Source organism: Zingiber officinale, unplaced genomic scaffold, assembly GCF_018446385.1.
Source record: "Zingiber officinale cultivar Zhangliang unplaced genomic scaffold, Zo_v1.1 ctg184, whole genome shotgun sequence".
Classification (NCBI taxonomy): Eukaryota; Viridiplantae; Streptophyta; class Magnoliopsida; order Zingiberales; family Zingiberaceae; genus Zingiber; species Zingiber officinale.
Window position 1 is genome coordinate 148,701 of NW_024589872.1, and position 14,743 is coordinate 163,443.

A 14,743-nucleotide genomic window follows, 5' to 3' on the forward strand; every position below is an offset into this window, starting at 1 on the left:
CTTTATAGAGGAATCCATAAGATTGACAGCAGAATTACTTCTAAAACTATTTGATGCTTCACATCAACTTCTTTTGACAACCTGATGCTATTTTATAGCCAAGGGATAACTCAAAAAATTGATGTAAAGAATATAACAGTTAAATTCTTAATAATAATAATACCAGAGAGTACATTCTTAGAAAATTTCTGGAATATTAAATATTTATATTTTTAATAATTTTATCTATCGAGGAATTTAGTTTGAAAACTTGCTCATCCTTTTTATATATATATATATATATATATATAATTTATCTGGCGACAAACCGTTAAAATGCTTCCGCCAAATGCGTCCATTGGGGCTGGACTCCGTCTTCTTCTCACTCCCTCCACCCTTTCCTTTTCCTCTCTCATTCCTCGATAAAAAAAAAAAAAAACTCTTCTCTTCTCTTGAATTACGATCGAGCTAGGTCAGATCCGCAATGCCGCCCCGGATTCCTGGTCTCCCGGTGGCCGCCCTCTTGCTCCTCTGCCTAGCAGCCGGCGCGCGCGCGCAGGACTACGACAACAACGACGAGGTGACGCAACCGCCGCCCAAGGCGCAGGACAGTTGCAATGGCGCCTTCCTGACCTACAACTTCATCTCGCGCACCAAGGAGTTCCCCCGCGTCAAGAACGCCTCGGCGCAGTCATGGGCGTTCAAGGCGCAGGCCACCGTTCTCAACACCATGGCGCAGGACCTCCAGGCCTGGAGCATGTTCATTGGCTTCCAGCACGACGAGATCCTCGTGTCGGTCGGAGGAGCCGTGATCACAGACGGCACTGACTTCCCGGCGCACGTCGGGAACGGAACCACCCTGTCGGGGTACCCGCAGACGGACTTGTTGACCTCGATCGAGACGGCGGGGGACATGTCGCAGATCCAGGCGGTGATGGACCTAACGGGGACACAGTTCGGGGTGAAGCCGCCGGGTACGCCCATGCCCCGGACGATCAAGCTGGAGAATCCCGGCTACAAGTGCCCTGCCCCCATTAAAAAAAGTAAAACATCCTCACGATCTTGTCTAAATTACAATCTTCATTAATTATTCTTTGAGGCGATCACGTTGTTGGCATTGATGTAGTGACGCAGATGTACGTGTGTTGTGTGAAAGACCCCAAATTTAAGCCCAACAAGACGGACAGCCGCCACTTCCTCCCCCGCCGGTACGGCGACCTCACCTTCGCCTACGATGTGCTGCAGGCGTACGAGAGCAACTACATGGCCCAAGTGACCATCGACAGCAACAGCCCCCTCGGCCGCCTCGACAACTGGAACCTCACCTGGGAGTGGAAGCGCGGCGAGTTCATCTACACCATGCGCGGCGCTTACACCCTCCGGAAGGACTCCTCCGACTGCTTTTACGGCCAGTCCGGGAAGTACTACCAGGGCCTCGATTTCGCCAACGTCATGAACTGCGAGACGAAGCCCACCATCGTGGACCTCCCTCCGGAGCGCGCCAAGGATAATAACATCGGCAACCTGCCTTACTGCTGCAAGAACGGCACTCTGCTCCCGCCCACCATGGACCCTTCTCAGTCCAAGGCCATCTTCCAACTGCAGGTCTACAAGATCCCGCCCGACCTCAACCGCACCACCTTATACCCGCCCACTAACTGGAAGATCAACGGCGTGCTCAACGCGAATTACGTCTGCGGCCCACCGTTCCGGGTGAGCCCCATGGAATTCCCCAATTCCAGCGGGCTCATGTCGCTGTCGGAAGCCATCGCGAGCTGGCAGGTGGTCTGCAACGTTACCCGCCCCAAGAAGGGCGCCACCCAGTGCTGCGTCTCCTACTCCGCCTACTACAACGACTCCGTCATCCCCTGCGACACCTGCGCCTGCGGCTGCAACGACAACTCAAAATTCCGGTCCTGCGATCCCGATGGGCGTGCTCTGCTTCTGCCCCCGGAAGCTCTGCTCATCCCCGCCGAGAACCGCACGGCTAAGGCCAAGGCCTGGGCCGAGATCAAACACTACAAACTCCCCCGGCGGCTGCCCTGCCTCGACAACTGCGATGTCAGCATCAATTGGCACATCGTTTCCAACTACCGCAAGGGGTGGACGGCCAGGATCACCCTGTTCAACTGGGAAGAATATAGCTTCAAGGACTGGTTCGTGGCGGTGCAGATGGACAAGTCCTACCGTGGCTACGAGAGGGCTTACTCCTTCAACTCCACGAAGCTGATAGGCCCCGGCGTCATCAACAGGACCTTCTTCCTTCAAGGATTAGAGGGACTCAACTACCTCATCGGCGAAACGGACGGCAAGAACCCCCAGGTCGACCCGAGAGTGCCCGGGAAACAGCAATCAGTAATTTCCTTCACCAAGAAGGAGACACCGGGGATCAACATTGTGAAGGGCGACGGGTTCCCCACCAGAGTTTACTTCAACGGAGAAGAATGCGCGCTGCCGGGGAGGATTCCGGTAGCATCTGCAGCTCGTCAACGTAGTGTTGTTAGCTCCGGGGTAGTGATGCTGCTCGCTGCCGTCGTCGCTCTTCTATTGGCTTTGGATTAATATTGTTGAGCTAGGTAGCAAAGCAACACGACGAAACTATGGCTTGACTCTTGAGCAGGCATGGTGGTATGTCGCCAGTGTCATATTCGATGAGATGGGAGGAATCTTAGGAACTTTTGTGGCGATCGTGTATATGACACAACGCCTCATTTTTGCAGTGGCCGGCACACAGCCATGGCTGAATGATGCATGAATACAGCTGAGCTTAGCTGAGCAAATCATTTAACGTGCGTGAAACTTCAAATCCTTTAGTTGCATCAAAGATCTATATATCAAGCAGAAGATCTATATAGTTGTATCATCAAATTTCTTGTGATATGATACGATGCATATTTTGTGGGGTCAATCAGATGATGGTGTCATGAGTCAAGGCCACAAGTGGGTCAGAAGTCAAGTTGACATGGAGGTCAGGAGGATCAAAAGTCAAGCTTCCGTGGCCGATCAGCAGTCAGGCTGATATGGACAGCAGGGAGGTCAAAAGTCAAGTCTCTGTGGTCGGTCAGCAGTCAGGCTGACATGGACAGCAGGGAGGTCAAAAGTCAAGCCTCCGTGGTTGGTCAGCGGTCAAGCTGATGTGGAGGTCAGGAAGGTCAGAAGTCAGGTCGCCGTGGCCAGTTAGCAGTCAGGCTGACATGGACAGTAGGTATCTGACTTGAGCGTCGGAGGGCCTGACCCGGGGACTTTTTCCCTGGTTTCTGGTCTCTAACGATTGGTGAATTCGTCTGAGTGTGTGCAGGGTAACAGCGTCATCGTCCTGATCATCCCTAGTCGTCAATCGCCCGTGTGAACCTTTCCAGGGGAGGGATACCAGGTAGATTCAACACTTCCACGACTCTCCATCAACTTTCCGCACAACAAGGCCCGCCTTCATCCGACTCAGCTTCCGGACGGGATCATGATGAATAGAGAAAGTCGGATTAATGAGCTTTCATATGTAATAGTCAAAGTCGAATAGCCGGCCTAGTAGAGCCTCACACTCTTGATCGATCGTGCTGATCAGATAGATTTTTTGTGAACCCCACATCCAAAGCGGCCCGGACTCACGCTGTACTCAACTCCCACACTCCCAATCAACCAAACATGTAGGAGCAGATTGAGTTATTATTATAAGGCTGTTTAGTACCAGGCTGGTATGGCCCCATACGGGTGCCTGGACAAAGTCAGCATAGAGTTAATTTTATCTAGCTACTGCTCCGGTCACTTGGGTGATTCTCCAGCCATCCAGAGTTAAGCTCACCCGAATCCAACTCCGATCTTCTCTCCTTGAGCAGTCTTCTGTTCTAATTTTTCATCCCTGAAAAGCGTTGCGCGCGTCCTTCTCGCTCCACCGGTGAACTCTTCCTCAGCTTCTAGTCCCTCGGATGCACCGAGTCTATCAACTCGCTTCTCATGACATCCTTCTCGTCTGCTGCGTCTTCCGCTTGATTTCTTGTGTTCCTAAGTGTTGGGGTTGCAAGGTAGTAACAAAGTCCTAGATTGAAAACACATGAAAAAGATCGTAGATTTATAAAAAAAAAAAATATCTCCATTAGTATAAGACCTTTTAGGTAAAGCCCTAGACCAAAGTCACAAGGACTAAGTTCCAAAGTAGACAATATCATACTATTATGGAGATATCAGAAATCTTTTAGTCATAACAATTAGTATTAGAGCAAGGTCATAGTCCCACATTCAAAATACATTGGAAAGATCATGAGTTTATAAGAAAAAGATATCTCTATTGGTATGAGGTCTTTTAGATAGAGCTCAAGACCAAAATCATAAGGGCTTAGGTCCAAAATGAATAATATCATACTATTCTAGATATATCAAAAATATTTTAATTCTAATACTAAATTCCTGCACACTTAGACACAAGACATCAAAGATGTTGAGTACTAACTTAACTTGATTGATCACATGAAAACTAACCCAAGTTATTATAATCTTTCCCTTTTTGATATGCATCAATCTAAATTCAGTTAGGGTAATAAAAATAATAAAATAAGTGATATTGCAAGTAAGTATAATAATTTAGTAATAAAATAATAAAAAAATTATATACCCCTAAACTTACTTCCTAATTTGTTAACCTTTCCTCACATTAAAAATAGGGGTATATATCAAATAAAATCTATTTTTTTTTTAAGAGTGATTGAAATAGTTAGCAAGTTTGAGAAAATTTTTTGAGAATTATTTTCTGAATATTCAAAGTTATAAAATTAAAACTAGCTTTATAAAAAAAATAATTTAAAAATTATTTTAAAGTGTTAAAAATATTGATTTTTTTGTCAAAAATAATAATAATAATTTGTGAACATGATAAAAATTTAAAGTATAGGATATTTTTTAATTTAACTATAGAAAATATTTTGAATAAAGAAAATTTTTATCAAAAATAAATATTTAAAAATAATTTTATAATCATAAAAATCTGGTTTATTTTTTAAAACATTAAAATTACAATAGTAATTATAAAAAAAAAAATCAGATTTTTTAAATTTATCTCCAAAATTTTTTAAATTTTTAATTACTTTTTTAATAAAAAATTAATAAAAATTATATATTCGTTAAAAAATCCTAAAATTTTTATACTAACTTATTATTAATTTTTTGTAACATAGGAAAAAATTTCAATAAAAATATGAATAGAAGGTATATGAAATAATTAATTTTATAAATAGAATTAAAGTAAATTAAATTTGTAACATGTAAAAAAAATTATTTAATCTAAGAATGATTTAGAAACCCAAATAAATTTTTACCTGTATTAATATGATATTTTCTTGAAATATATTTTCACATCATTTTTCTAATTTGATTCTTGTGAAATCTAAAATACTAGTTAAGCTTTAAAATATTGGGCATTTGAAGATGAATGATTATTTTTCTAATTGATTCTTCAACTTTTCATTTTTAACCTTTAATTTATTGAAATCTTCTAATAGGCATGATTTTGCTAACGTAACTCATAATTCTAAATTCTCATTTCTTGATTGTTTATTTTTTCTTTCAAGTTTACATGAACTTCTAAAAAGTATTTTGATAAATTTATATAATTTATTGGGAGGTAGAGAACATACCTCACTCACCGACTCAGTCTTGTTATTCGATGCTCTCCCTTCATCGCTGCTTTCTTCTGAATTATCTCCTCCTTCGTCGATGCTCATCTTTGAGGTACTTTTGTCATCTTTCTGGTGATCTGCTATCAGTGCTAGTCCAGCATCCGCTTCCAGCTGGGACTCAGATGGTGACTCGTCCCACGTTGCTCTGAGGTTCTTATGTTTAATTTATTTGGCCCTTTATCCTTCTCTTTTGTCTTGTTCTTCAGTTTTGGGTAGTTGTCTTTTATGTGACCTTCTTCTTTACAATTGTAGCATTTGATTTTCCTTTTGCCTCGAAGAAGCTTCATTGCCTATTTCTTAACAAAGTTATTAGACTTGAAATTTTTTAAAAACTTCCTTACCATAGAAGTTGTTTCGTCTTCATCAAGTGATGTATCAAAATCCGGTTCGTCTTTCTTGGCTTGCAAGGCTAGGTTCCGACTTCATTCTGTTTCTTTTGTAACTTCTGTACATCGAGACTCATATAATTCCAAAGTCGAGAATAATTCTTCTAGGGTACTTATCTCCAAAGCCTTAGAGATATAGTATGTGTTGGTGCAATTTGTACTAACGGTCTAACTCAGGCTTGATGAATAATAAGTGAATTAAGTTAGGTGTTATTGTAATCTAATGTATTTACCAAGTGTGTAGGGACTGATGAGTTTAGAGGACCTGACACCAGGATGAAACTGAGCTAGGTCTGAGTACCTGATAGTTGGTGCGAAACCTAGATAGGTTAAAAGGTCGACCTGATATCTGGTAGGAAGTCTGGCTGGGTCCGCGGGACCTAACAGCTGACTGAAGTCCAGTTGGGTCAGCGGACATGACAATTGACAAGAAAACCTGGTGGGTCAAGAGACCAGTCGATAGACTACAAGTGGGTAAGTAAAGGTAAGTCACTGGAGGAGAGAATTGCGGTGAGGACGAGTCCAACTTTGGACTTTAGGTATTGGTCCAGTTTAGGTCCATTTGGATCCCTAAACTGAGACCTTGACTAGTTTCTGGTCCTGGAAGGATAGAAACTAATTATTACTGCTTATTATTATTTGTGTTAACTTTGTTTTACAGGTTACATATTTTAGTATTGGACTAACACATTTTGTAGAACAAATGGAGTACAAAGTACCTCAGGTGAATAGTACCCGAGGCGCCTTCGGGAGCTTTGAAGGCGTCTTGAGTAATGTTCATCAGATAAAATTAGATTTTGTCGATTATAAGGAGCGAGCTATTCAGGATCAGATTTTATACATTGGAGGTGCATTCAATGCTATGGAAGGTTCTTTGTGAACCCCACATCCGACGTAGACTGGACTTACTCTGGACTCAACTCCCCATACTCCCGATTAGCCTTGTCGATTAGGCAGGTTCCCTGTGGACCCCACTCCCGATGCGGACCGGACTCACTTGGGACTTAGCTTTCTAACGTCTGCTTGGCCTTGGACCGAATTCGCTCGGTTCTCTATTCCCACTCGTCCTATCGGTCGATCGAACGGATCCTAAAAGAGTTAATGTTGACTTATTAGATCACCTATAAAACTTTGCTCCTTTTGAGGATATCACTATGACCCAATTAGGCCATTTACATAAATGGGCTCCTTGAAAAGTCCATCTTCTAGCTAGCAGCCCAAGAGACCTCCAAGCCAAAAAATTTGGTTATTGTCATTAATACATTACGTGGGTTTGTCAGATGATCGTATCTATATATAACTACTTACACCTTCTCTATATCGATGTGATTGATGGATGTGGTATTCTTCGTACTAATGTGATTGATAGATACGATATAAGAGGGCGGATCCTCTGGACCACTTTTGCGGTCCAGAGAATGCTCCCTTTGCATCTATTGATGGGGATACATGGTCCCTACTTGTAAAATAGGTGGGGATCATACATCCCCACCAATACATGAAAAGGGAGCATCATCTGGACCGCAAAAAGCGGTCTAGAGGATCTCCTCTCGCGATATATGCACAATGATAAGACATATTGATTAATTACAAGATAATATCAAGATTACGAGAGATATTATAAAATTAGGTCATTTTCCGTTGACACATGTAGGCGCACACACACCTACATATTTTCTTTCACTTGTTCCTACTCGTCATTTTTACACCACTAGTATTTTTAATTCGATCGTCAGAGTAATTGTACTATAAATTTTTGACTACTTACTAACGATTTACATTTTTTCTCAAGAGTTTTTAAAATAGTTGATCTACAAGTTACATCACCATCGATGATCTATTCTGATCACTTTAGACATGATTAAATTTGATATCACGTCGATTCGTCTTTATCGCTTCTCGACAGAATTAATATGCATATGGATTGTTTTATAATTTCAAGTTTTTTGACATGCTTAGAGCATCTTCAATACAAGATTTTTAATGAGATTTGTAAAATGAAAAAAATTAAATAAAATTTTTTAACCATTGTGAATATAAGGTTTGAAATTTGTTGTTAAAGAGTAGTAGTGAAATTTTAAAATTATTTTTTCATATTAAAATTGATATAATACGTATATAGTCATGCAATTATATATTATAAAATGAATCATATAAAAAATTATTTAAAACTCTAATTATTAGAGATGTTTCAATAAAATTTAAAAATGTTGATATGATCCTGTCCGAACGCTGACTCAACGGACGCTGGGCACGTGGCGCTCTCCGATTTGCTGATATAGATCTCCGTCTAGTCGTCCGAAGCTCCGGCGAACCTGCACAGAAGTCGGGCCGGGAAGGGGTTCCCGGCGACGACCCTCCGACGCTCAAGTCAGGCAAGCAAGTGGTGGAAAAAGTAGCTCCAAAGGTTGTATATCGCCTACCTCCGGCGAAGTATGAGGCTCGTTATATAGGATGGTGAAAAGGTCCCTGTGCGTCCACCGAGGCACGTACGTGTCCGCATCCCATACCTCGGTATGTGTTTGTCAGAAAGCTTACCTGACGCCATACTGCAACAGTCCCATCGCGCCTTCGATGGGACAACAGGACACCCCGTTGTCAGACTAGGAGTATGGCTTAGCCATACGACTTGACGGCTGTCAGCAGATGTTCCTGTCCCTATTTACCCACCGCCGGCCAGGACGTCCATCCGGCCGGCTAGACGAAGAGCGTCGTCCGGACGGCCCTAATTCCCTGCGCCGGCCGGGCGGCGCGCCCATTACGTCCTGCCTTCTCTTAGGCCTTCCGCTCGGTCATTATTTACTGTTTCATTGAGCGTCGGAACCCCGATCCCTGTCAGGGCGCCTTTTACTATCAGATGTTTACTGGCAGACCGATCGGCTTGCCCTTTTCTCATGAGTCCGGTCGGCTCACCCTTCTTCGACGGACCACCTGGCCTTTTGACCTCCACGTGGCGTTGACCCCTCGTTAGGGGGTCCCGGGCTCTTACCACCGGATCACTTGCCTTCCCCTCGAGTCTAGTCGAAGGAGGCGAAGTCCGACTGACTGGACTGCCGATCTGACTGAGCAATGATCACTGCATTAGGACGCTCGGCTGATTTGCTCAAATTCGAAGGGGATTTAAAGGATCTCCAGGCTGCTAATGATGCTGCCCAGGCCACGCTTAAAGAGTATTAGGACGGGGAGTCGGCTCGTTCTGACGAAGTGAGGAAGGCGTTTGTCCGCTCGGACGAATTCGGAGAGAAATTTACCGACAAAATTTCCCTCACTTTCGAAGAGGCGATTAAGGCGGCTGTGGATTACTTGAAGACCAAAGGCCACCTTTCCACTGAGCTGACCATCCCATCAGAGGACCTGGCAACCGTGATGGGGGCCATTCCTGATGCTCTTTTTGAATTTGATGCGTGAGGAGGGTTTTTTACCAACTTTTTTCTTTTTTTTTTGTATCTTCGCCGCTCGGCCAAACTTATTTTTTGCTGTAACTTTTTTCGTTTGCCCAGTGCTTGGCGTAAATGGATCATCTTCCCTTCCTTGCAATTTTTGTTTTGGCAAGCCTTTTTCTTTCTCCATGCGATTGCACAGCCGCTCGGCGCGCGAATGTCACTCGTTCACGTGCTCACGTCTTTAATTCTAATTAACCATCTTTTGCTTTGCGCCTTACCTCAAAGGGGTTTTCCATAGATTTTGCTATGCGACCCGCTCGGCTACTCAGGGGTCTTAAAGAACAAGCTTTGTCGTCGATCGGCTTCTTATCGCCGGAATATATTACATGGATGGCTCTTCCGCTCGGACGTTTACAGACGCCGGCTCGTCTCTCGATATTTAACGTCGGAGCTCGACGGTCTTCCGCTCGGACTAGACGCCGGCTCGTCTCTCGATATTTAACGTCGGAGCTCGACGGTCTTCCGCTCGGACGTTTATAGACGCCGGCTCGTCTCTCGATATTTAACGTCGGAGCTGGACGGTCTTCCGGACGGAGCCGGCTCGTCTCTCGATATTTAACGTCGGAGCTCGACGATTTTCCGCTCGGATGTTTATAGACGCCGGCTCGTCTTTCGATATTTAACGTTGAAGCTCGACGGTCTTCCACTCGGACGTTTATAGACGCCGGCTCGTCTCTCGATATTTAACGTCGGAGCTCGACGGTCTTCTGCTCGGACGTTTATAGACGCGCTCGTCTCTCGATATTTAACGCCGAAGCTCGACGGTCTTCCGCTCGGACGCTTATAGACGCCGGCTCCTCTCGATATTTAACGCCGGAGCTCGACGGTCTTCCGCCGGACGCTTATACACGCCGGCTCGTCTCGATATTTAACGCCGGAGCTCGACGGTCTTCCGCCGGACGTTTATAGACGCCGGCTCGCTCGGACGTTTTAACGTCGGAGCTCGACGGTCTTCGCCGGCTCGACTCTCAATTTTTGACTCTCGATATTTAACGCCTGAGCTCGACGGTCTTCCGCCGGACGTTTATAGACGCCGGCTCGTCTCGATATTTAACGCCGAGCTCGACGGTCTTCCGCTTCGACGTTTATAGACGCAAGCTCGTCTCGATATTTAACGTCGGAGCTCGACGGTCTTCCGCTCGGACGTTTATAGATGCTGGCTCGTCTCTCGATATTTAACGTCGGAGCTCGACGGTCTTCCGTTCGGACGTTTATAGACGCCGGCTCGTCTTTCGATATTTAATGTCGGAGCTCGACGGTCTTCCGCTCGGACGTTTATAGACGCCGGCTCGTCTCTCGATATTAACGTCGGAGCTCGACGGTCTTCTGCTCGGACGTTTATAGACGCCGGCTCGTCTCTCGATATTTAACGTCGGAGCTCGACGGCCTTTAAGGCTACTTTTAACACAGCCGATCGGCGAAGATATTTGCCCTCTTTATAATTTTGCTTCCTGCATCACAAGGACATAGGCGACCGAAATATATATAAATTTACATTTAGCGCACCTTTCACCCAGCTCGGATAACGTACTCTCGACCGAACGGCTCGGGGTCTTCTTCGTCAAGCGCTTGGCTCGGATAACAAACTCTCGGCCGAACGGCTCGGGGTCTTCTTTGTCGAGCGTTGGGCTCAGATACTGTACTCCTGGCCGAACGGCGCGAGGTCTTCCTCGTCAAGCATTTGGCTCGTATATTATACCTCCGGCCGAACGACTCGGGGCCTTCGGCATCGAGCGTTTGGCTCGGATACTATACCTCCAGCCGAACAGCTCGAGGCCTTCTTCATCGAGCGCTTGGCTCGGATACTATACCTCCAGCCGAACGGCTCGAGGCCTTCTTCATCGAGCGCTTGGCTCAGATATTATACCTCTGGCCGAATGGCTCGGGGCCTTTGGCATCGAGCGCTTGGCTCGGATCTTATACACCATGAAGATAGGCCGCTCGGCCGATAATGCCAATTGCGCACATTATAACATTTTGCCTTCTGTATTTCAAATATACAACCAAACGGAAAATATACAGCACACATTCTATTGGTGCACCTTTCACCTTGCCCCTGAAAGGCTGGAGATAATTTGCGCTTCATGGTGGATCCAAGTGCCAATCCATCTTCATCCGCTCGGCAGCTAGTCCACCCAATTTCCTCGTATGTGGTCGATTCATCGTCTGACATCAAACTCCCGCTCTTGAGGTTCCAGAAGGAGGGGCTTGCTATAAGTTGAATTCGGGAGATGAAGTATCTGCTTTTGAGGGAAATGGGACTGTGGCAGTCGGTGCTTCCGCTCGGGAGAAGCGTCCGCTCGGGGGGCCTTGTCTTTTATGTTGTCTCGTCTCGGCATCTCATCAGAAGAAGATCCCCGATCTCTATGAATGGGTGCGGCTTCGGGGGTGCGGAATAGAGCCCGATGAAATGCAACGGTGGCAGGTGGTGCTTCCGCTCGACCGCCAGACGCTGATGTTGCCTGCTACTCTGGCCGCTCGGCCGTCGCTTTCTGTTTTTGTTCCACGAGCTTGGCGGCCCTCAACTCGATCAGAATGTCGAGTTCCTCCGTGGAAAGCGTCACCGTGTGTTGTCGTCCAGCCTCGTCCATTGTTTCCGTTCGGATGCAGGAGCGTTCCCACAGACAGCGCCAATTTGATCCTGTCCGAACGCTGACTCAACGGCCGCTGGGCACGTGGCGCTCTCCGATTTGCTGATATAGATCTCCGGCTAGTCGTACGAAGCTCCGGCGAACCTGCACAGAAGTCGGGCCGGGAAGGGGTTCCCGGCGGCGACCCTCCGACGCTCAAGTCAGGCAAGCAAGTGGTGAAAAAAGTAGCTCCAAAGGTGTTGAACGCGTACCTCCGGTGAAGTCTGCGGCTCTTTATATAGAGCGGTGAAAGAGCTTCTACACGCCCACCGAGGCGCGTACGTGTCCGCAGCCCATACCTCGGTATGTGTTTGTCAGAAAGATTACCTGACGTCATACTGCAATAGTCCCATCGCGCCTTCGATGGGACAACAGGATACCCCGTTGTCAGACTAGGAGTATGGCTTAGCCATACGACTTGACGGCTGTCAGCAGATGTTCCTGTCCCTATTTACCCACCGTCGGCCAGGACGTCCATCCGGCCGGCTAGACGAAGAGCGTCGTCCGGACGTCCCTAATTCCCTGCGCCGGCCGGGCGGCGCGCCCATTACGTCCTGCCTTCTCTTAGGCCTTCCGCTCGGTCATTATTTACTGTTTCATTGAGCGTCGGAACCCCGATCCCTGTCAGGGCGCCTTTTACTATCAGATGTTTACTGGCAGACCGATCGGCTTGCCCTTTTCTCATGAGTCCGGTCGGCTCATCATTCTTCGACGGACCAACTGACCTTTTGACCTTCACGTGACGTTGACCCCTCGTTAGGGGGTCCCGGACTCTTACCACCGGATCAGTATAATATGGAGATGTACTTATTGTGACAAAAGATGAAATTATTCGTTTTCAGTACTCCCGCACCCGACTAAAAATCATCACGAGGAAAATAAATCACAGCATCGTGAACTGGAGGTCCTTACTGCTGCTATATTTCATCGTTCTGATTGTTGGCGTAGATTCGGACGCGTAAGCGTACGCCACCGTTCTCGAAACCACGATCAATTTACATTAAGAGGAAGGGAAAGGAAATCCACACGATCAGTACCGATTCCTTAATACCTTCCCTCCCATCCCATGTTGCAATCCAATCTCCCTCCTGTTCCCTTCCTCCTGCCTCGCTCTCCTGCGTGGGGCCCTCGTTCCATCCCCAAACTCCCTTTCGTCTCCTCTTGTCTCGTCCAGGACCAGGAGGAACCGGACCGGGCGGTTGACCCTGGTCCCGAACCGCCGTCGTCGCCGCGGCGCGTGAGCACGCAGCTGAATCGTTGGTCCCGGGCGCGTTCCATCCGTTCCGGCCGCCGGATCGATTGGCCTTCCCTCCGGAAAAAGATCGCTGGGCCGCCCTCGCCGACACCCCCACCCTCGTCTCCGCCTTCCGATGCGAGCGTCCGGCAAATCATATAAAAATTATTTAAAATTCGAATTATTAGAGATGTTTCAATAGAATATTGATATGATATAATATGAAGATGTACTTATTGTGACAAAAGATGAAATTATTCGTTCTCAGCACTCCCACATCCGATTAAAAATCATCATGAGAAAAATAAATCACAGCATCATGAACGGGAGGTCATACTGCTGCTATACTTCATCGTTCTGATTGTTGGCGTAGATTCGACGCGTAGCAGCATGCCATCCGTTCTCGAAACCATGATCAATTTGGTTCAAGAGGAAGGGAAAGGAAATCCACACGATCAGTACCGATTCCTTAATACCTTCCCTCCCATCCCATGTTGCAATCCAATCTCCCTCCTGTTCCCTTCCTCCTGCCTCGCTCTCCTGCGTGGGGCCCTCGTTCCATCCCCAAACTCCCTTTCGTCTCCTCTTGTCTCGTCCAGGACCAGGAGGAACCGGACCGGGCGGTTGACCCTGGTCCCGAACCGCCGTCGTCGCCGCGGCGCGTGAGCACGCAGCTGAATCGTTGGTCCCGGGCGCGTTCCATCCGTTCCGGCCGCCGGATCGATTGGCCTTCCCTCCGGAAAAAGATCGCTGGGCCGCCCTCGCCGACACCCCCACCCTCGTCTCCGCCTTCCGATGCGAGCGTCCGGCAAATCGTGGCCGCGGAAGGGATCGAGGAGGACGGGGGCGAGGAGGATGGGTGCGAAGTGATGGAGGGGAAGGCCATCTACATGGTTTCGGACGGAACGGGGTGGACGGCTGAGCATTCTGTGAACGCGGCGCTGGGACAGTTCGAGCATTGCCTCGTGGACCGCGGCTGCCCTGTCAACACTCACCTCTTCTCCGGGGTGAGTCCATCCTTTCTGTCGTTTGTGCATTCTTAGTTATATACCTAGCATTGCCATGCAGGACAGAAGAAACGTCGAAAGGAGCAATCTTTAAAACCGTTGGCTTTATACTTTGTTCTGTTTTTTCGTGTACTCGTGTAGCTTCAGGGCAAAACCTTCATACAGGAAAGAGTTAGCGTGAGGCTGTTAAGGAAACTTAGTGGCTCGCTGATCACTTAACATGTTTGATGGAATGTCTACAAGGAGTTTTGATCAATTAATGGGGATGGTACAAATAGGGATGCAACTGAAAGTTTTTGTTTGCGCTGTTAAATAATCGAATTTGAATTATATGTGCCGTTAAATAATCGAATTTGAAGTGCTACTCCTACATCATATACACTCAAATACCATGTGGG

The 14,743-nt window shown here is 46.8% G+C and overlaps 2 protein-coding genes across 2 annotated transcripts; both read left to right on the forward strand.

Moving 5' to 3' along the window:
• Nucleotides 1–381: 381 nt before the first annotated feature.
• LOC122036653 (COBRA-like protein 10) lies at nt 382–2,890 on the forward strand. The gene is made up of 2 exons (XM_042596052.1): nt 382–1,043; nt 1,106–2,890. Exons 1-2 carry the CDS (start codon nt 464–466, stop codon nt 2,539–2,541), a joined length of 2,016 nt encoding a protein of 671 aa, XP_042451986.1. The 5' UTR covers nt 382–463; the 3' UTR covers nt 2,542–2,890.
• A 10,911-nt stretch (nt 2,891–13,801) lies between these two features.
• LOC122036648 (probable pyruvate, phosphate dikinase regulatory protein, chloroplastic) lies at nt 13,802–14,723 on the forward strand. The gene has a single exon (XM_042596044.1). It carries the CDS (start codon nt 13,830–13,832, stop codon nt 14,379–14,381), a length of 552 nt encoding a protein of 183 aa, XP_042451978.1. The 5' UTR covers nt 13,802–13,829; the 3' UTR covers nt 14,382–14,723.
• Nucleotides 14,724–14,743: the final 20 nt, after the last annotated feature.